General features: G+C 44.4%; 1 protein-coding gene across 2 annotated transcripts in view; it reads right to left on the bottom strand.

Annotated features, from left to right (window-relative positions):
- col27a1b (collagen, type XXVII, alpha 1b) overlaps positions 1-11524 on the bottom strand; it is a 100994-nt gene extending 89470 nt beyond the window's left edge. Inside the window, exons 1-2 of one of the 2 annotated variants that reach the window (XM_049020324.1) lie at positions 11088-11524; positions 6220-6290 (exon numbers count right to left, since the gene is read on the bottom strand). In XM_049020324.1, the coding sequence (XP_048876281.1) occupies positions 6220-6290; positions 11088-11140 (124 nt within the window). In that variant the 5' untranslated portion in view covers positions 11141-11524. Of the gene's footprint in view, positions 1-6219; positions 6291-10406; positions 10817-11087 lie in introns of those variants that run through there. The other variant, XM_049020325.1, reaches the window with a different exon arrangement.
- Positions 11525-20722: the final 9198 nt, after the last annotated feature.

Here is a 20722-nt window from a genome sequence, read left to right on the forward strand (position 1 = left end):
ACCCAGGCTGTTCCATTGTTCTACTGGTTTCTAAACATATCATAGCTTACATTCTCTTAAAGCTACACATTATCCTTATTAGGTCACTGGAAATACCTTGTAGCCGAGCTGAAGTTTCCAAAGGAGCAGTCAGGGCTACTCGATTATGGCAAATCACGATTATTCTGGTTCGTAGTGAGATCATGGTTATTTAACACAATTACTCATTGACCTGAAGAGTATCATGCATTTATTTAACTTTAAAAATCTTTTCAACTGTGGATTTTCTTGAGCGCAGATGAATATAATTGCAATATGCATAATTTATATTGTGGTGTCAGCCAATCGCAGCGCACTCTCACACCCCATTCACTCACACATCTATGGGCAATCTGGTAACTGCACTTAGCCTCAGCATGCTTTGGGCCGTTGGGGAAGGAAAGCTCAGGATGGCGCGGGGAGACCATGTAACCTTCACACACGTGGAGCCACGAGACACTCAAAGCCAGGGCCCAGAGGTACGAGGCGACAGCGCTAACCACTGCACTACTGTGTCACCCCTTTACACTGGACTTAGAGTCTTCGTTGATTTAATGATAAGTAGATAAAAATGTTTGAGGACAGTTTCCACTTCCTGTACAGGTCAGATCAGTTTAGGGCATTGAACGGTTAGAAAAGGGTGGCCTCTTATCATAGATACTGAGCTTATCAGTAACAGAGAACGTATTTTTAGGTTTTTTCTATAATTCCAGCTCGGCGTGCTTTATGCACCTGGTTAGAGTTAGTACTGCATCTATTAACTTCGCGTGAATGTTCCCACAGACCTGCCTAGTAATCACAACAGATTAACCCTTTCAATGTTTATACAGTGATATATAGTGACATCCCAGCCATTGACTATCACTGCAAAAGCAATAGGACATCCTATTAACACAAACTCCACAGCTGACATTGCTGACAGGCAACATATACATCAACACCAAAAAAGCCCCCCCCTGCCTAGCCCCCAGAAAATCTGTGACCAATCAGCATCCAGGAAAAGGAGCCAGACAGCAGGTTAGTGCTGTGCCTGTTATAGGAAAGTCGTAGGTTTGAGTCCTAGCGTTTGCATGATGATGTCATGATTGGGCCCTTGAGTGAGAATCTGTTCTCTCAATTAGACGCTACTTTGCATAAATGCATCTGCTAAATAAATAAAATTGCATCTATATAATCTTTAAGGGTGGGTGGTGTGTGTGATCACTGGATGACAGGTGATGTCACCATTTGGCCCCTGAACACAGGTGTGGTCTGACCCTGGCTTCTCTTAAAAAACTATGTTGCTTTGAATAAAAGCATTTGCTAATAAATAAAATGCATCAAATAATTCCTCATTAAATGTCGAGGCTGGCTTGTTTATATTATTCCAGGGAAGCTCAGCAAACCTGCACTGTATAAATGCCACTGTGCAGAAGAAAAGGCAGTCAGAGGATATGATCTTCATGTTTGAGTGACACTATGATATTACCTCTGTCACAGTGTCAGCTTAGCCGGTCCGACCCCCCGCTACCGTCACCCCAAGATTTGCAATTACCCAGCCACTGCACAAATATTTCTTTGACTTGACTAATAGCTCACCAGGTTTGGCTAATGAATTGACTTTTTAAATGAATTAAATTAATTAGCTGACGGTGAAATTTAATAAGTACATGGAAGGGCATCTGGTCGTCTAACGAGGTATCAGGAACATTTTATGAAACAGACGGAATCCTCGTTTTGAGTTTCACTGGGTTACTGTTCATTAGCGTAGGATATAGGTAATGTTAAACTTAGTTTTTTTTTCTGAGCAAATAAACAGTTACTAGCCAGATAAATAGCATTAAACATTTATTGTCTGCCTATGACTTTTCACGGTGCTGTACATCAAATAAAAGCCCAGCAGCGATATAGCGAGTTTTCCATGCAGTGGAAAATGGAGCCCTTTATACGTATGGTATGACACACTGAGCAGTGAGCAGTAAGACCTCCCCCATTTAGAAAACCTTCAGGTGAATTTTTACTGTCAACAAAACAGACTATCTTAAGTGTCCGGCTGGCTCTGGCTATCCAAACTATTTACTTAAGTAATTCCTGCTTCTGCTCACTAACTTTTTATGTCCCATGTCAGACTTCAGGCACCCTGGTTGAATGTCAGTGCCAAGCTTCGCTCTACGGTGGCGAGAACACGCTCCCATTTCAGCAGAGATGCTCTCCGGCCAAGATCACCAAGAGTGTGCAGGCCCTTATAAGTGTGGTATCAATACCGCACATTGGAACCATCTTGCCTGAAGTCTACAGTAGATGTGCAAATTAAACAGATGGGGGAACCGTGAGACCAGCATTACAGAAAACCACCTGCGACTGGGTGAGATCTATAGGACTCATTTATGACTGTGAGCAGAAGCAGAAATGGTCATTCTGCAGTCTTCTTTAAGGGAGAGCGGTCTTCACGATGCTAAGGCCTGTCCAGAAGCACCTTTGCTGTTGATCTCCCAATCAATGAGCTCATACCAGACTGCAGCTGATATGATTAAAGACTAAAAACTCAGTTTTATTGTTTGCTGAAACTAGGAGCTGGACATGGGGACTGAATGCTTTCTAATGTATCATTTAACACACTTCAAAATGAAGCCACCCACTGCATTTGTCGTCACATAGGCAGCTGCTGATCGGTGTGGGGCACTGCGACACTGCACAGGAACACATGACCTGACACTGTCAGCAGCTGGACTGAGATTTCCACTGATCCAGTTCCATACATCAGCACTAAATCGCAGAAATTAGAAATCATATAGCAGCTAAACACACACACACATATACATACATTTAAGCATTCAAACTTTAACAATTAGCATCATGGAGGTGCAGCTCAAATGAGGCCCAGGACAAGGCAGAATGCCTGCCAGCTGCGTACGGCTTCTAAAAAACAGCACCGACTGCTGCCTGTACAGAGATGACAATCTGCACATGCCAGTTTCAAGCGGAGGCCCAAGGTATGACATCCGTAGGGTAACATGAGGTGGAAAAGCCAGTTGTTTTGAGTCTTGGGCATATTGTACCGCAATGTAACCGAAAAACATGCAGGCGATAGCTGACAATACGAGAAACTGGTCTTGAGTTCTAGGCTTTTCCCTTAACCTTCACATCCATCCTTTCACAGGGCATTAAACTCTCCAGAAACCCATCAGCCCATATGACTGTAACTTATTTTTGTGGGAAAACCTATGCTAAAGGGGTCATGTGCATAAGATCAAGCCGTTTGGGCAAATTATAATTAGTGGAACAATCCTATGCACCGAAGAAGAGGGTGTTTAAAAAAAACAGACTCAGCAAAAACAGCAACTCGTACCAGGGAGAATAATATTGGCTAAAATGATGAACCCACTTGCGGTGGGTTAGGCTGCGTCAGTGTCACACACATGGAAGTAATGAAGAGCAGTTTGGGCCACTCAGAGAGAAGCAAAAAAAAACCGTGGAAAACTATAAGCAATCATTGGCTGCAGCTAAATTTTGACAGCTCACTCGTAAGATATTCATGAACAAGGGGCCCATTGCCTAATTTTACATGGAAACCACATTCTTGGGATCCCCAAGGGAACCAGCCGAGTCTAGGAAACATCATCCGTCGGCTGTTACATGTAGACACTCGGAGTAGAAAATGTTGAGCACCACCGGACAGCTTCAGCTGGGTGTAATGTCGAGGGGCCGCTGTGCAAAATCCTCCTTTGGATCTGGGGGGGGGGTTCCTGCAGTGGGCTTAGGGCGCTCTCAGGAAGACCGAAAAGTAAAAGCGGGCGAGAGGCCTCTGCTTCCCACAATACTGCAGACTGAAATGAAAATGAATGAACTTGGACCAAATACAAAACTGAAATATTTTGTTGTTTTTTTTTTTATGTAGAGTGCCACGTGGTTGTTTCCCCAGTAGTAATTTTGCCCCGCCCAGATGTAGACAAACGTAATCACACAACAGAGTAGTGCGTATCATTCTGGTGGATAGACCTTATTTCTATATCGTGTGGCATTTCATGATTAGCTTGGCTACAAATGCCGATCGGGTCTCTTCCTCTGCAGCAGAGGAGTGCAAAGACGGCGCCCAGGTGGTCTCGGACGACGCAGCTTTGCCAAATGCCTTTGTCGGCTCCTTCTAAGTCGGCATTAGCTAATCTCTGGAGAATTTCAACAAAGGAGTTGGAAATTTAAAAAAAGCCGCTTGGTTTATATATATATTTTTTTAAAAAGTCAAGGTCGCATAGCTCTAACGGAAGCCCTTGAAGTCCTCCGTCTGTTATGCAGGGGAGTAACTGAAGTTGTGAGATCTGATACGAACCTCCCCCTGGACGCCCGACAAACCATCTGATCAATAACTCCATGGGAAGAAGCCAGGGCACAGATCTCACTCTGCAAGGCTCATCATCTACCATGGAATAGCTCAGGCAGGCTGCACTGTGTCCTTCATCAGCGTCTGGAGAGGAAGCCCTGTTTGAGAAGTTAGGGAACGGCAGACAGGGCCCGGACAGGACAGAACCGTCCTTCAGCCAACCTCCAGCTCTGCCTTCCAGCTGCAGTCGCAATAAAGGAGGCTAAATCCACATATCGCAATCCAGCATGAATCCGGTGATTTACAAACGGTTCTCTGCTGATGCATGGCGACTGCTTGGTCGAGCTTCACTGGCTCTTTTCCTTCCCAATGGAAATCAGAGAAAATAAACTGGGTCCACAACTTGTTCTTAGCGTGACTGTCCTCCGCAGCGCCTGCTGGTTATTCTTACGAGTGTATTGTTGCCTCTTTATTGGGTGAGGGGGTCTCAGGGTCTCTTCGACGGACAAAGGTTAAATATGCATCCAATGAATGCGACGGTAAATTTGACGCTAAATTGTCCAACGCAAAGTCCTCATGAATATTGCAATGCCAATACTGAATAATGTCAATAATCCTCATTCTGACAGACTTTTTACGGCCTTTGCTATAAAACATCACACTGATCATCTACTACTCCGTAAATTTGAACTTATAACTTGTATGCCCCTCATTCTCCAGATGTGTCCACATTCCACAGGTTATTGAACTCCATACATCATACTTTTACACTTCAATGAATATTATACTCAATAATAATAATATTATCAGATTTCACAGCAACTGCAGTTTAGCCTCTCCCTAAACGTTATAACTTCGGGAGTAGTTAATGGCCTGTTCAATGTCCTTGTCAAATAAAAGCGTGTGCGGAACTTTACCAGCCCAATAATATGACATGTCATCATTAATTTCAAGAACTGCACATTAAAATTTGATTATTATATAGGTTAACAGTATGATTGGGGGGGGGGGGGGACGCAAAGCCAGGTATTTCAGTTTCTGATTTATGCACTGGGGGCGGCATGGTGGTGCAGTGGTTAGCACTGTTGCCTCACACCTCTGGGACCCAGGTTCGAATCTCCGCCTGGGTCACATGTGTGTGGAGTTTGCATGTTCTCCCCATGTCGTCGTGGGGTTTCCTCCGGGTACTCCGGTTTCCCCCCACAGTCCAAAAACATGCTGAGGCTAATTGGACTTGCTAAATTGCCCATAGGAATGCATGTGAGAGTGAATGGTGTGTGAGTGTGCCCTGCGATGGGCTGGCCCCCCATCCTGGGTTGTTCCCAGCCTCGTGCCCATTGCTTCCGGGATAGGCTCCGGACCCCCCGCGACCCAATAGGATAAGCGGTTTGGAAAATGGATGGATGGATGGATGGATTTATGCACTTCCTGCTGAATATCGGTGAATCAGTCTGCCACCTCAGTCTTGCTTTGCACCCTGGCTGCAACCCTCCATGAAGAAGGACGTCTACTGCTAGTCCTGGCTGAGTGATCGTTTTTTTATGGCCGATTAAGTCATAATCATATTCGGCCGTGACACTTCCATTAAGAAGCACCGATCCTCTTTGCGCTTTGTTTAAAAGTTCTGTTTCAAGGTAATTTCTTTTGGCAGCGTCCCGCAGCTCAGAGAACCAGCTGAGCAATACTACAGCCCTAAATCAGCCCTAAATTGCATTCTCATGACTAATACACCCATACTGTAGCTCTATGAGAGTCAGCATATAAAAGCCGAAATGCTGCAGGAACATGCTCACATTTTACCAGCAGCAAGAGATCTTGTTCCATTCAGTTTTACTATGGTTTCCTAATAAACAGGGACTGACAAACAGATTCACAAACGAATGCCTGAATGATGAACGTCTTACCTTCAGAGTGTACTTGTGCAAGTCCCAGGTAACAAGTACAATATAAAACAGTACAGAGAATTAAGGCTCTCCTGTAAAAAGAAAAGAGAAAGATGATTAGGAATGAAGGAGAATGTCTCACAGCTAGCTAACACGGTCAAGAAGAACAAATGCTGTTGTTAAAATTCCCTGAAGTCGATATTATTGGTACGATGGCCGGGGGGGCACAGGTCGACTTGACCCCCAGCTCCCTGCACATGAAAGTTTTTACAAAGAGACCCCCCCCCCCAATAAATCTACAGGGGTAACTGGTTACACGGCGGTAGGCCAGAGAATGGTGTCAGTGAGTAGAACACGCAGACTTGTGGGAGGTGTCTGGTGAAAAGCCGAGAGTCGTTGTGCTGTCGCGTGTCTTTAGTGGGCAGACTGCCACTCTTTTCCATGTGGGATAACACTCTGTTCAGGCGGTGGGGGGGGGGGGGGGGGGGGGAGTCAGAAACAACTCACAGCTTCCAGAGGAGCTGATTCACCTGTACGAGTGGAAACAGGAAGTGGGCCAGCAGGATCGAGTGGTCCCAGCAGACTCGCCCACTTTACACAAGCACTCCCATCCCCCTCCAGCTGAAATTGGTGGGGAGCCTACACCCACACCTCTTCTCCGGCCAAGGCAGCTGTCTGCAGTTGCAGAACAGCCTCGGGGGGGGGGGTCCTCTTATCAGCCACGGGGAAAGCCACCGGCTGCACGGTTAGTCATCTCAGCCATCGGTTCCTTCGTGGAACTCGGCCAAGGCGAGACGACTGCAGTGGGGGTGCCTCCAGGCAGGGCAATAACTGGAAACAGAAAGCTAAAACGCAGCAGGGCTGCCAGGGGCCCTGGGGGCCACATGCCGTGCGGGGAAAGGGGGCCGTGATCACGTGGGGCTGTACAAAGCGGATGCCGCTAATGCAGTGACCAGGGAGGCCCTGAACTTCAAGCATTTTCGCTTTGGCAAGGTTGATACTGAGCAGATCGGTCTTCTGCTCTGAAAGGCTCCCGTAGGCAGCACCGCTGAAGACTCCCCACAGTCCCAAGGCAGGAGAGCAGATCTAATACTCATACTAATACAGCTGCGTCTGTTTCCGTTTCTGCAATCTAGTTAAAAATACCATCAGTCAACCAATTCTGCTTATTACAGGCAAATATTAATTCATTGTTTCATTGCTTGCTTGACTATTCTTCATAAGGTGCTGGGCACAGGGCGCACAAACTAAGGCAGAACCAAATCCTATAAAATACCCCGCAGCTGGGTGGCATAATCAACATGGCCACCAAAAATGACCACGTCAAGGTAAAAGTCCTTTCAAATAAAATAGAAAAATTTTGCATGAAACTATAAACATCCACATTTTAACATCCAAATAAATGATACATTAGTATTAAACATCTTTTACTGGGAATTTCTACAAGGGAGAGCAGATTTGATGTGCTCCAGTAATGCCTGGCACGTGGACCAGGAGCATCTCTGATTTTCGGGTATAAATAAGGTTGTATAGATACTGGATCACCTTTATAAATGAGTAAGTTATTGGTGTATTCATACCTTTTCTCATAGTGCCAAAGGTGTAAAAACACACTAGTGCGGAATTAGTGGAATTTGCACGGACTACTTTTATTTAACCGTTACTTTTTCCATTGAGCTTATTATGGTAACATGTTTCGAATTTAAAAAAATGAAAATCTGACAGCTTATCTGTCTCTTCCGCCACAGACACGAGTACATCATCTGGACTTTAGAAAAAAATGCATCTCCCACTGTTTTCAGAACTTGAAGACAAAATGCTTCAGGTGCTAAACTGACCCTCAGCTCACGCCCCAACTCAACTGGCTTCTCTGCCCTCCAGGGCTCTTCGGGGTGGGGGGTGGGAGCGGCCAAGGGAGGAGAATCGCATCGCCCTGCCTCCAATCACCTGCTGTCCTTTAGCACCGTCTAATTTCTGCCAAAATGGCACAAAAAAACGTAGATGACAAGCACGTCCTGCAATTTAAATTAGAGCATCTCGTGCTAGCGTGAACTCTGGAGTTTTCACCCTCTAGTATTTAGTGATACCCTCAAGGAAAACTGCTGAGAGTACGAAGACCTTGCGCGCCTAATGAAGATCTGGCGAAATAAACACCGACCTCACTGGAGAGCTGGGAATCAAACCAGAGCGTTCCAAGGAACTCACTGACCCCCCGCCCCCCCCAGTCCCCCGCTTTGATGACATCCTGGGTCCGCAGCCAACCTCAGCCGAGCCACCCAGCTGTTTGGTACCCACCCAAAAACCAGGATGAAACTCATATGCTTGTCTAATTTAAACAGCATTACGGGGGAATACCTTCAAACTCCTATCTCCTTCCCCTTTGCGGCTCATTTCATTTGCATGCGCCAGTCGCATCGCAGAACCCTCAGTGCAGGAGAAATGAATTCTGCCCAGTCAGCAGAAACACCACACAGAGGGAAACATGAAGCGACTCTCCTGGATTTCAGCATGATACAGCAAAATAACACGGAAGTTTCCGGGAGACTTTCACAATCCTCCCACTTATTCTTACACTTTGTTTTTTCCTTTTTTCCATTTCTTATATCTTGGCATAATCATGCAGAATCTGCAGCTAAAAGCCAGAGCAGTGGGAAATTCTGGCCATTCACAAGTACCAAGGGACTTAGTGGGGGGGCAGAGGGGCTTCCCTTACTAACACTAAATGCCAGTGATTGCCCACCCACTAAAGTGACCATTCAAGCTAACAGAACTTCACTAACATCTCCGCAAAATAACCACAGAATGAGGGAAGCTATTCCACCCCCTGACAGCCAGACATATATTTATTTGCAATGACATTTTTGTAGACCTACTTCTTTGTACTAGTCAGTGAAGAATCTGAGCAGATATTATGCTTTTCAGGACTGTGTTTTGTTGTCGAGAATTTCTGTCAATGATAAGTACTTATCCCACGCAAACATCTGGCAAAGATGAATGAGTAATGTCGGCATCTAGCGGTAAAGATACGGCACTGCCGAGAATTCATAAAAGATTTCAGGGTAAGAGAGGCAGATAAAACACACTAAAATAATCTACCAATGACTGCGACAGAAGACGCATTGTGACACGAAAAGAAAGAGCTAACAATCACAATGTAAATAACTCAATCTAAATAACTTGCATAATAATGCAGCCTACGTAAATTAAAAAGAACAATTTTTCATTCAGAAATTCACATCTAATGTTTAAGAAATACTTCGATGTGCTATTCAGATGAGTCGGTTTTGTGTTAAAAAAAAATCAACAAAGCAAAACGAAAACCGTAGCTCCAAGCCAAACTATTCAACACGATAACATTCTTATAAACACACCCGAATGAATATGCATATCTGTCATTCATATCACTTTTACAGCTGTGCAACGCCAAGGCGATGTTACAAAGCAAAAGATCCGAATCCCATTCTGTTCCAGCATGGCTTAAAATAATCCTCTTAAAACACTATAGAGAGTTAAAAAAAGTTTAATAGTAGAGGCGCATTTAAAAATAAAGTGCGTTCACTGCGATCCGGAACATCTGGTTGGATAAAAACCCGTCACTGATTTACAAACGACTGTAATCGCAAATAGCGAAAGTCAGTTGAGCTAGTTTTAAAGACAGAGATCTATATGGCTATATCTGTTGAACCACTAATCGCCTGCACTTATTGGTACAACAATATTTCAGATTCTAAATGATATTTGATTTTGTACTGAAGACCGCGGCCCCACTACTTCAAGCCTTTTCATTAAGCGTGTTTTTTAAGATATAAAAAAAATCTCTCGTGTCAAGCGGTACGCATGCAGAAGCACTTCCGATTGCTTAAAGAATGAGTGTCACAACTCAAAATACCTGACAAATCATAAGACACGGTAAGACTATCGGCTAAACATCTTTCCTTCATTCATTCGAGCCGTCAGACCGCTCACCACTGTGTTAATAAAGGTAGACTATTAAGCAAAGCATTGTTTGAAACACACAAGATCGTAGGAGTTCAAAGATAGGTTATCCGTGTGCGATGCAGAGCATACATCAAAATACATACGGACACGCGTATGCTTCTAAAATGCCACGGAATGGAAATAAGGCGTATGAACTGGCAGCAGCTACTGACAGTTGCTCCACTCGATCCAGCTAAGAATGACCGTGCAGAGCAGTAGTTCTTACTCACCCCCCGACTCCAGCTGGTTTGAGTTTGGAGTCCGGGGCATTATGCGGCTCCATCGCTGTTACTTCATTCTTTCTTGTGATTTTTTACAACAGTCCCGCCTTGACCATATTATGCGCTCTCCTTCCATTCCAGCCGGTGCCCTACAGCTTTCTGACAACGCACTAAGTCGGCGCAGAATAACCTATCAGTCACTGTCCTTTTATTTTGTGTGGGGAGACCTAGCGGCGTGGAGCCCCATCCGTGAGTCCGCACGGAGCCCGCAAGCCACGCATCGGCACAGCGAGCGGCGCCGAGTCCCGCAAATGCATCAGCGCTCCGCCGACAGACAGCTCGCTGCTAAATATGCAGCTCAGAAAAGATTTTCCAGTTTGCCAAGGCGAAAGGGGGATAAGGACGTGGAGCCCCCTCTCTCTACCGCCCTCCGCTGTCTTTAAAAGAGAACATCCGTAACTCAGCAGACCTGTAACCGAGTCCAACTTAACTCGGCACAAAGCTGTGTTACGCTGCTGCAGCCCCCTCGCCGATCCTTCTCACGCCTCATAATACTTAACATTTCTTTTTAAAACATTTGGACAGGCGTGTGATACCAGATCGTCCCTAATGAGAACACAGCTCTCGCCGTGTCAGGTTATTTCACAGCACGTTACGCAGCATTCGGGGATAAGCCAAAGCGACACTTACTTTGTGGCGAGTAGAGAGGTTCTGCAATCTCTCCTTCGGGTCTCTAAATTCATTTGTATTCATTTGTCCCGGCAGTCAAAAACCTGATCCTTTTAATCACAGCGTGACTCCTGAGTTTGGGGAAGACAATCGGCGACGGGCTTCCTACACATCGGACAAGTTTGTACCCTCGATCCAGAAGGATGTTCTACAAATCGCTCCCGAGACACCAGCATAAATCCCTATTTTCTGCAGAAGAGTTTAGCAGGAAATGTCCACTCATTGGTTTTTTTCCTGTTGATTTCCCCTTGTGACTTATTCATTTATGCCAATCCGGAATTGGTACTTGTAACTGTAGGAAGATAGGTTGTTAGGGTGGGAAAGGAGGGGGGGTTTGAAATCAGAAGTCTCACTTTGAAAGCGAGGGGCACATCATCCTTTTCGCTTTTAAATAGTTCTTGAGAGGATGACTTGGGCATAGGCGACGCCAGGTGTCGGGTTACGAGCAGCGTGCACACCGCCTCTAGGGGCAGAGTGCAGCGGAACCAGAACTGCGCGCGAACCGTGCGAGTGACCGGTGGGCGCTCCTGCTCGTCCCCGTGCGAATCGGGAGCGCCTTGCGCGCACTGCGGCGCAGAGGACGGCTGCATAATTGCGGACCTGGTGTGCTGTGCTGTCACACCCGAAACAAACTCCTACGACGGTAAACTAGTGTTTGCATACAAGGCTGTGGTGTCCTGTTTTGTACAAATCGTTTGATGCGAAAATGTTTCCGACTGAACAGTCGGTTAAGTAGTTCTTCTCTTGGTACTTTGAGACGCAAGCATGCACCGTTATATTTTTATTATTACATTCTAGTACATTTGTAAAGTTTCATTTTAATAGGAACTGACTATTGACCAGACGGATCCATCACACATACTACCTACCGATATATTTACTGATCGCGGGGTTGCCCACCCCCGGCCCACCGAGAAAACGCGCTGCTTTCATTATTAACAGAAAAACCGAAAAGCATGTAATATATAGACCAACACATTTCACATGTTTTTATGTCCTGTTGTGATCCATCCATTGCAATGCAGAGGGCCTGCTTACGAGGCTGGTCTTTCATGTAAAGCAGTTGATTAATATTAGTTTAACCCCTTACCTTCAATAGTGTCAATGGAAGTATTTCCATTGACTTTGTAAATGTGAAAGAAAACCTTTATTGGATACAATCTGTACTTGGAAGCCATACTTCAGTTCAGAATATATCTGTCGTTACATTTTGATATTTTTTCAGCTTTCATAACTTTCATTGACCAGCACAAATGCATTTTTAAATTCAGTTTTGTTGTCCAGCAGCATATAGGATTATTTAAAAATTATAGGATTATTTAAGATCTTTTAATCTTAAGGTTTCCCGGTGTCGCTCCCAGCTACATCGGTCTCCCAAAGGATCGGATGAAGTTTTTCAGCAGTACTGCAATGACTGGAAGTGCCCAAGTGAATCGCTTAGGGTCAGAGGTCAGGGTGGGGCCCTGGCGTACCGCGTCTTCACATGCTCAGACATGTTAGCTAACTTCATCCACTCTGCGGTGCGGATTTTGTCTGGGGACAATGGATATACCCTATGTCAATGGCAGTGAAGTTTTCGGCGTAATCCTAAAGGTACTGCCATTGATTCTCTTTGATTCGTGTGATGCCTTGATAAACACAAAAGCCTGGAGACTGCAACCGTCAGCGCTTCAGTCAGGCCTCTCGGGCACCTACCCGGCTGCCAAAAATATCCTCGAAATTCCATGATGATGAAGCTTAATAAGGAGAAGTTCCCCATCTTCAGCACGTTGGGGATGCCTGAGTGTTTGTGTCATAGATCTGTCTCTCAGCACCCAATGCCGATGTGAGCTGGGGGTCCATTCTACAGAATTCATCGAGTGATGCAACGTGTTTGGACAAGAGCCCCTCTTGCTCAATTTGACCCGCAGCCCAGACTGGCACCCTTGATCACCTTGAGCATATCAGCTTGTACGTGAGATATTTGCTCATAATGGTTTTGCTGTAAAATCGATAGCAGGAACCCTGTGAATTATGAGCATACAGGAGTATATCTGGTTACCTAAGTAGATGAGAGGCTGATATGCAACGGCGTCAAAAGATGAATGATTTCAGTATTTTCTAAGAAGCGGCTGGCAGGAAGTTGAAGCCGGGGCTGTTAATCTCCGCTACCGTCCATTAACGTCCTCTTCAGGCAGTCTCTTATGTTTAAGGGCTTGGAGCCGTGTCTCTCCCATATGTTTTAGATGCACTTCATTTTCCTCCTGAAATTACAGCTCAGTCTGGCTTACCGTCACCAATGGCTGTTTAATTATGGTCATTCACACTGGTCACAATGTACACTTTATCCCTAACTCTCCCGAAATAGTCCCTTTTAGAACCCAGCCAGCGCAGATCAAACGCTTCGCAGTAGAGGTAGTCATTAGCACGGGGCAGGCAGGCCACTCCCCGAAGGGTGCCCCCGTCATGCCCGTCCTCGATAACCACCACTGGCACAACACAAGGCTGCTTTAAATATGCCTGGCAAATCACATGCAAGAAAGTCTGTTTATCTGAAGCAATCACCATAGTAATTCAAGAAGCTGAACACACCAGGTCGCTATCCTTTATCTCCAGTAGACCACTTACCTTTAATGAGGCGTACGTTTATACATATTGAATTTCCCAGAATTCATACTCCACACATTAAAATAAAAATAAGTCATTTCCCGCATGGATCTACATTCTTCAGATGACTGTTGTTTTTTGGCTGTGACTAGAAACATCCTCGGCTGACAGAAAGTGTCAAATGCAACACTCTTACAGAGCAGTAAACTCTTAGAAGTTTTCTGTTCTAGAATTTTGGGTTGAATAGATTTAGATTTTGTTCAGAGGTGGAACATTCACCTTCAAAATAGCAGGGTTAGTAAAACAGGAGTGGATGGACATTCTCATTTCCCCCAAGAAAAGCAGATACCTCACAATGACACCCTGGAGCTCCGGAGACAGACGGGAATGACCACATCTGCGCTTGTCTCTACTTCTCAGAAAAAAACAGAATTAGACATGTGTTTTGGTATGAAATTGCAACAACACCGATTCAGCCCCACTGGACGGAAACCATGTTTCAGTAGAAACTATGACATCAGCCCCTTGTTTAGTGAAGCACCACACACTGTTGCATGACCAGAAAATTTTTCTGTTGCAGTATAGAAGGATATGTTTTTTCTTACATTCCTTTGTTGACCAGGGTTTCTGCTTAGAGCTTTTCCGGAGACCTAATAAAGTTATTTGAGAATACAGTTTAACTGAATCATAGCCATGCTGCTTAATTGAAAAACTATTACAGTTACAGCTAAACTGAGCGTAAATGCAACCGATAAATCTTCACTAAGGGGCATGTGACAAGTGAGCCCAGAATATAGTGTGTGTTTTTGCCTCTGTAGTTGAATAATGGCCGTGTTTGACAGCCAGACAGTGGGCACCCTCTTTACTACAGTAAATTCACAGCAGGAAGTTGAGTAGAAATGTTTCCCTGGTGTTTGTGCTGTAGCTACACCCAGCTGTTTATTTTCCGCAGCGTTATTTTCGCTGCAGGTTTGTGGATGATAGGCAGGCCTGTGTAGTATAAAAAGCCCACTGTACTATATGATCAGTGTACAATGCTTTCTCTCTCTATCCCACCACAGGCATTTTCATGGGTGGCACAAAGCTTAAATGTGGCCATTTTAGCCCATAATGGTCACTGCATAACCTTATAATAACGTTATGATGGTGCGGAAGGATGCATAGTTTTTGCGAATAATCTAACATTCGGATGCATTTAGATAAACATGCATTCGGATGCATGCAGCTCCAGTAAGAGGTTTGTGGCTTATTGTCATAAATCTTAAGAAGGAAAGACAGAGGTTCAGCCTTTTTATATGCCAGCGGAAAATGGAGGTTCTTTGGATATCACAGATATCACATATGCCATCCTGCTGTACTATGAGAGCAGAGTGTCAGCCACTTATCAAACAGCTCTGGAACAGTTCTGGGGTCCAAGGGTTCAGTAGAAGTACTCTTATGGTTAAGGGATGTGAACAAGCAACCAGATGCAGAGCGACAGGCCCATCAAAGGTACACGTGTATAAAAGAGAATCAAAAGTGTCCCTTCCAGCCAGAAAACAAACTTATTGTAAAAGCCAGTTACTGAACATATTGACTTTTGATACAGGTAATTATTTTATGGTTTGCTTTGATGCTAGTTCTGCTTCAGAGTTGATTGTCTCATTGGGGGTGGGGGTGGGCTGAGAATTAAGAACTAAGAATTAAGTTCTGAGAATAAAGTATTAAAAATGCCTTCTTCAATGGCACCAGTGCCCTTTGTGTGCTTTTTACGTTTGACTGTAAGTGACCCCCCCCTCCAAAAAAAAAATGTATGTAAAAAATTATAACAGGGGGGGGGGGTGTACAAATAGCAGACTTGTTTTATTTAATAAGGATAAATTTGTGATAATTTCCTTCATTCTGCATTTGTCATAATAGATATTTGTTGCTCTTTTTGGCCAAAAACAAGACAGCATTTAGAAAGAAACTTCTCCAAATTGAACAGTGACTTGACGGAACAGGAAGCATAGTTTTTTTGTCAACCAAAAATAAAAAACTGGAATAAAAGTTTGTTAGGGAAAAAAACGGGAATGGTAATTTTACACAGATTTGTACTTTTCTTAAGGCAGCGTTTTACCAGCCAAACAAAGGCTCTGGGTTATAAGAAAGCTGTTAAATTTCTGTTCAGCAGATGTCTGTGAGTGGAGTCCAGAAGTGGAACCACTTTCTGTAGTACCAGTACATTTGTTCATTAACCAGCTTAAGCCCAGCCACACTGAAGGTTGTTACCAAGAAAAATGGAGACAGGGACGGCGCCCCGAAGAACAAGGGCCACATGTTGGGCCCCTAGCAGAGTAGATTCCAGCTGTGTTCCTGTAGCTTGGACAGCATCACTCTTTGCAGTCTGTCATGCCTTTCATGGCTCAGTGACTGCCGGCTCATTATTACTGGATAACTTGTACTACTACAGGAGTAATCAGTCTGTTAATATCAGTCAGGTGTCTAAGTGTAATACCAACCATTATACATCGAAAAATGTCAGCTGTCATTCAGATGGGAACAATTACTCTTCTAGTAAGGATTTCCTGGCTGTTTTCAGCCATGAGAGCTGCATTATGCAATTATAGACTGGCCATCTTTGGAGCTTAATAAAGGTGTCATATTCCCGTTAATATATGTGTCGTATTCCCGTTAATAAAGGTGTCATATTCCCGTTAATACTGGTGTCATATTCCCGTTAATATATGTGTCAGATTCCCATTAATACATGCGTCGTATTCCCGTTAATATAGGTGTCATATTCCCGTTAATACATGCGTCGTATTCCCGTTAATATAGGTGTCATATTCCCGTTAATAAACGTGTCATATTTGCGTTAATACAGGTGTCATATTCCCGTTAATACAGGTGTCGTATTCCTGTTTATATAGGTGTCATATTCCCGTTAATGTACGTGTCATATTCCCGTTAATACAGGTGTCATATTCCCGTTGATACAAGTGTCATATTCCCGTTAATATATTTGTCATATTCCCGTTAATACAGGTGTCACATTCCCGTTAATATATGTGTCATATTCCCGTTAATATATGTGTCATATTCCCGTTAATACAGGTGCCATATTCCCGTTAATATATGTGCCATATTCCCGTTAATACAGGTGTCATATTCCCGTTAATATATGTGTCATATTCCCGTTAATATATGTGTCATATTCACGTTAATACAGGTGCCATATTCCCGTTAATATATGTGCCATATTCCCGTTAATACAGGTGTCACATTCCCGTTAATATATGTGTCATATTCCCGTTAATACAGGTGCCATATTCCCGTTAATATTAGCAATTGCCTGCTGGCCCCTAGATGTGTTTTTACAGCTGATGATAGCATGTTCACAAGCTGAAATCTCGCATTTTTCGACAGCATCGATAATAAGATTCCTCTGCCTCCTTTCTGACTGTCCGCTGCTGGCTTCCCTGGCCTTGTAGTTCAGATGGAAAGGGAACAAACACTGCTGCTGCGATGCCGTTTCCGTGACTGAGCCGCCACTGTTCACAGATTAAGGTAAAAGGTGCTATTTAAAACTTGCAAGACAGCTACTTAGGTGATACAGATGCAAGAGCAGCAGCAGAAATATTGCATGGAGTGTATATCTCTTTTAAAGTCTGAACTCCTTGTATTATGTCGTAATGTTTATTATTTATCATTTGCACTCAGTTGGTTAGGAATCTGTGACTGGAAGGTCGCAGGTTCAAATCCCATGGCCAGAAGTTGGGCGCCGCTGTGCCATAGAACAATATCCTTAACTCTGTCGACTTCATAAATGTAAATGACTTTGATTAAATGGTCCTCGTTCCACTGACTTTGGTCACACAGACTGTGCAGCCAGTGTCAGGCACTGCATGTGCCTCCGGCACTATTTGAGTTAATAAATTTGGGAATCGCAGAGCAAACTAATTTTGGTTAAAGAAATTCCAGTTTGCTCTGCCAAAAGACACATGTACCAAGCATGGGAAACTGAAGGGGGTTTCACCCACTGACGACAAAAAAATCATTTTAGCTGTGAGTCCTGTTTCAAACTGGATGAAGATTCAAATGTGCGGTGCATTCTGTTTAAAGGAAGCGTTATTTACAGTGAAAACATAGAAATCTGTCTATTGTACCATAAAATAGATTCACTTATGATGACTTTTAGACACTGTGTCTGATGGCTCTCAAGCTGTGGTCATAAAGGTGAATGAAATCACAATACACCATGCCAAAGAAAAGTGCAGGGAGTTAAAATACCCAGAGCAGAAGCTCTCTCTCCTCACTGGTTCCTGGGTTCTTCCACACACCCTCTGTTCCCCCCCCCTATGCCCGACATACTGCAACCATGCAGCTCTCATATCCCAAAAATCCTCCTTCTGAATCTCAGGCATTGAGAATATTCATAGGGACCTTCTCAGCCTTGGGTACCACAAGAGTCACACTTTGGGGTTGTAAAAACCAATAAAAACCCTTGGCTTTGATTCCTCATATTTTCATTATTTTTTTCACATTTAACTTTTTAAATCCATCCATCCATTTTCCAAACCGCTTATCCTTACTGGGTCGTGGGGGTCCGGAGCCTATCCCGGAAGCAATGGGCACGAGGCAGGGAACAACCCAGGATGGGGGGCCAGCCCATCGCAGGGCACACTCACACAGCATTCACTCCCACATGCACACCTACGGGCAATTTAGTAACTCCAATTAGCCTCAGCATGTTTTTGGACTGTGGGGGGAAACCGGAGTACCCGGAGGAAACCCCACGACAACATGGGGAGAACATGCATACTCCGCACACATGTGACACAGGCGGAGACTCGAACCCGGGTCCCAGAGGTGTGAGGCGACAGTGCTAACCACTGCACCACCATGCCGCCCCCTAACTTTTTACAGTCCTGTAAAAAATATGTTGATATGTACAAGGAAATAAAAATACTCATTAGTAGTATACTGTATGTCAAATACTCATCAGTAGCATACTTCATCAAGTTGTGTTTCTGTAGTAAATGAGGGAGATGCATGCTTACGTGACAGATTTTCCAGCCACACAGGAGACTCACATAAAATATTTTTATCGCGACTCCCATAATTTTTTTTTGCCAGTCCCATAAGATGTTTTTTTATCGTGACTCCTATAAGATCTTTTTAATCGCAACCGTCATTGTTAGATGCCTTCTGTACACTTGGCCTCACATTATAGTGCTTCATCACATTTCTGCCGGAGTTTGCCTGTCCCACACCAGTCCTCAGATTCCTGCGTCTAACTTACTTACCATCTCCATCGCTGGTCCTGCACCTGACCCACACTAGGCAACTATACACATGTTCTGTGAAATTCCACTGTCAGATACAGCCCCCCACCCCCCAGCCTGTCCTGTGCGCAAACACGCGGTGGCGTTGCTGTAGTGGTTCTATGCACGGCCGCTGAACAGACTGCCAATTCAGCTCCCTGTAACACATCCCTGCTCACAGCTCGGAGGCTTCTGGGCTGGCCTCACGGCTGCCTGTTTCTGCATAAGACCCTTCACTCTCTCCTGTCCACGTAGTCTCTCTTGGCAGCTGTCGGCTGCTTTATGTTTACATTTTCCTCTTGGTCAAATGTGTATCCAGAACTACGTATTGAAATGACGAGAGGATCCAAAAATGGATGCACAAGGTCTGCGTCCAGAATCAAAAAAACACAAGAAAAACACAAGTGGGATTTCTCAGGGTAGGCAAGGGCAACGTGGAAAAAAGCACCAGAATAGAACAAAATCGAATGTTTCATTACCTGTCTAAACATATATTGTGAATGATCCAGTAAAAAGGCAAGGGGGGGGGGGTACAGACAGTTCCAGGGACCTCTTGATGATAGGGGCCCTGAAAAATTTGGAACATAATTGTATTGGTCTGGTTTGGGGGCCCAATATGATACGCAGTCATGAGGCCCTAAATCTCTAGTGCTGCCCTTGAACAGCAAAGACCTGTACACTTAAAACATTATATATTTTAGAAATGACTGACTAATGTTGCCCTTGCACCTACATTACAGCACTATTCCTCAGAGCTGTGTCAGGTATTTCCATTAGAAAACGGGCAAAATCCTGTAAGTCTTCATGCTATCAGCGACAGTTCAAACAAAAAAGACAACAAGCTTTCTTTTCTTGTGGGACAAAATTCCTTTTTATTTTTCTTTAATTCTGTTTTTACGACATCACTTCAAAACCATGCCTGTTCACTACTTCAGATCTGGGTTTCTTATATAAGAAAATAAAATATGAGTGTTATAAGAGACAGAGGAATCCAGTGGTTCTGCAAAAGCCCTGTACCGACACCACATCCACCCCACAAACGTTTTGTTTACAAATGGGGATGGACAGTTCTGTGCCGTGCCCTGCAATTACACAGACATTTCTTCATCAGCGGAGCCGGTTACAGCGGCCTTTCGCATTGTGCAGAGTCATGCTGACCTTAGTACCCTGGCTTCCAGTGACTCCGGTGGCTTCTGCTGCTGCGCAGTGACTCAGTGAACACGCAGTGCAGGCAGATCACACGATCTCCATGTCATGCATCACTGACGATCTTCACTAATATGTTCAGCCAGGTGTGGATACTACCAAAGATAAGATGGATGATTTTCCAGGGCGGCATCTTCTGAAGGGGCCACCAACTAACCCCCCCCCCCCCCCCCCCCCACCACCACACACACACACACACATAAAGCTGACCGAGGCCCAACACACCAGCCAACACACTGTGGCTAGACTGACATGAGACAAAATAAAAGTGAAAAGTGGGGGGTAAAGTTTGCTTGTTTTCTGTTTGTTCAGGGCACCAGACACTGTGTTCAGTTTCAACACATCATCCTCACATCTTCTTCTCCTGGAACATTTGCCCCATGTGTGATAACTGACAGTCACTCTGCTCTTTGCTGTCCGACACCTGATGTGTGCAGGCAGCTATAAAAATTTGCATTATTCTTGATGGGTGGCTGGGAATGGAAATTAGCTGGTCCTTAGAGTCTGATATTACATTCC

The sequence above is a fragment of the Brienomyrus brachyistius genome, chromosome 7 (assembly GCF_023856365.1).
Source record: "Brienomyrus brachyistius isolate T26 chromosome 7, BBRACH_0.4, whole genome shotgun sequence".
Lineage (NCBI taxonomy): Eukaryota > Metazoa > Chordata > Actinopteri > Osteoglossiformes > Mormyridae > Brienomyrus > Brienomyrus brachyistius.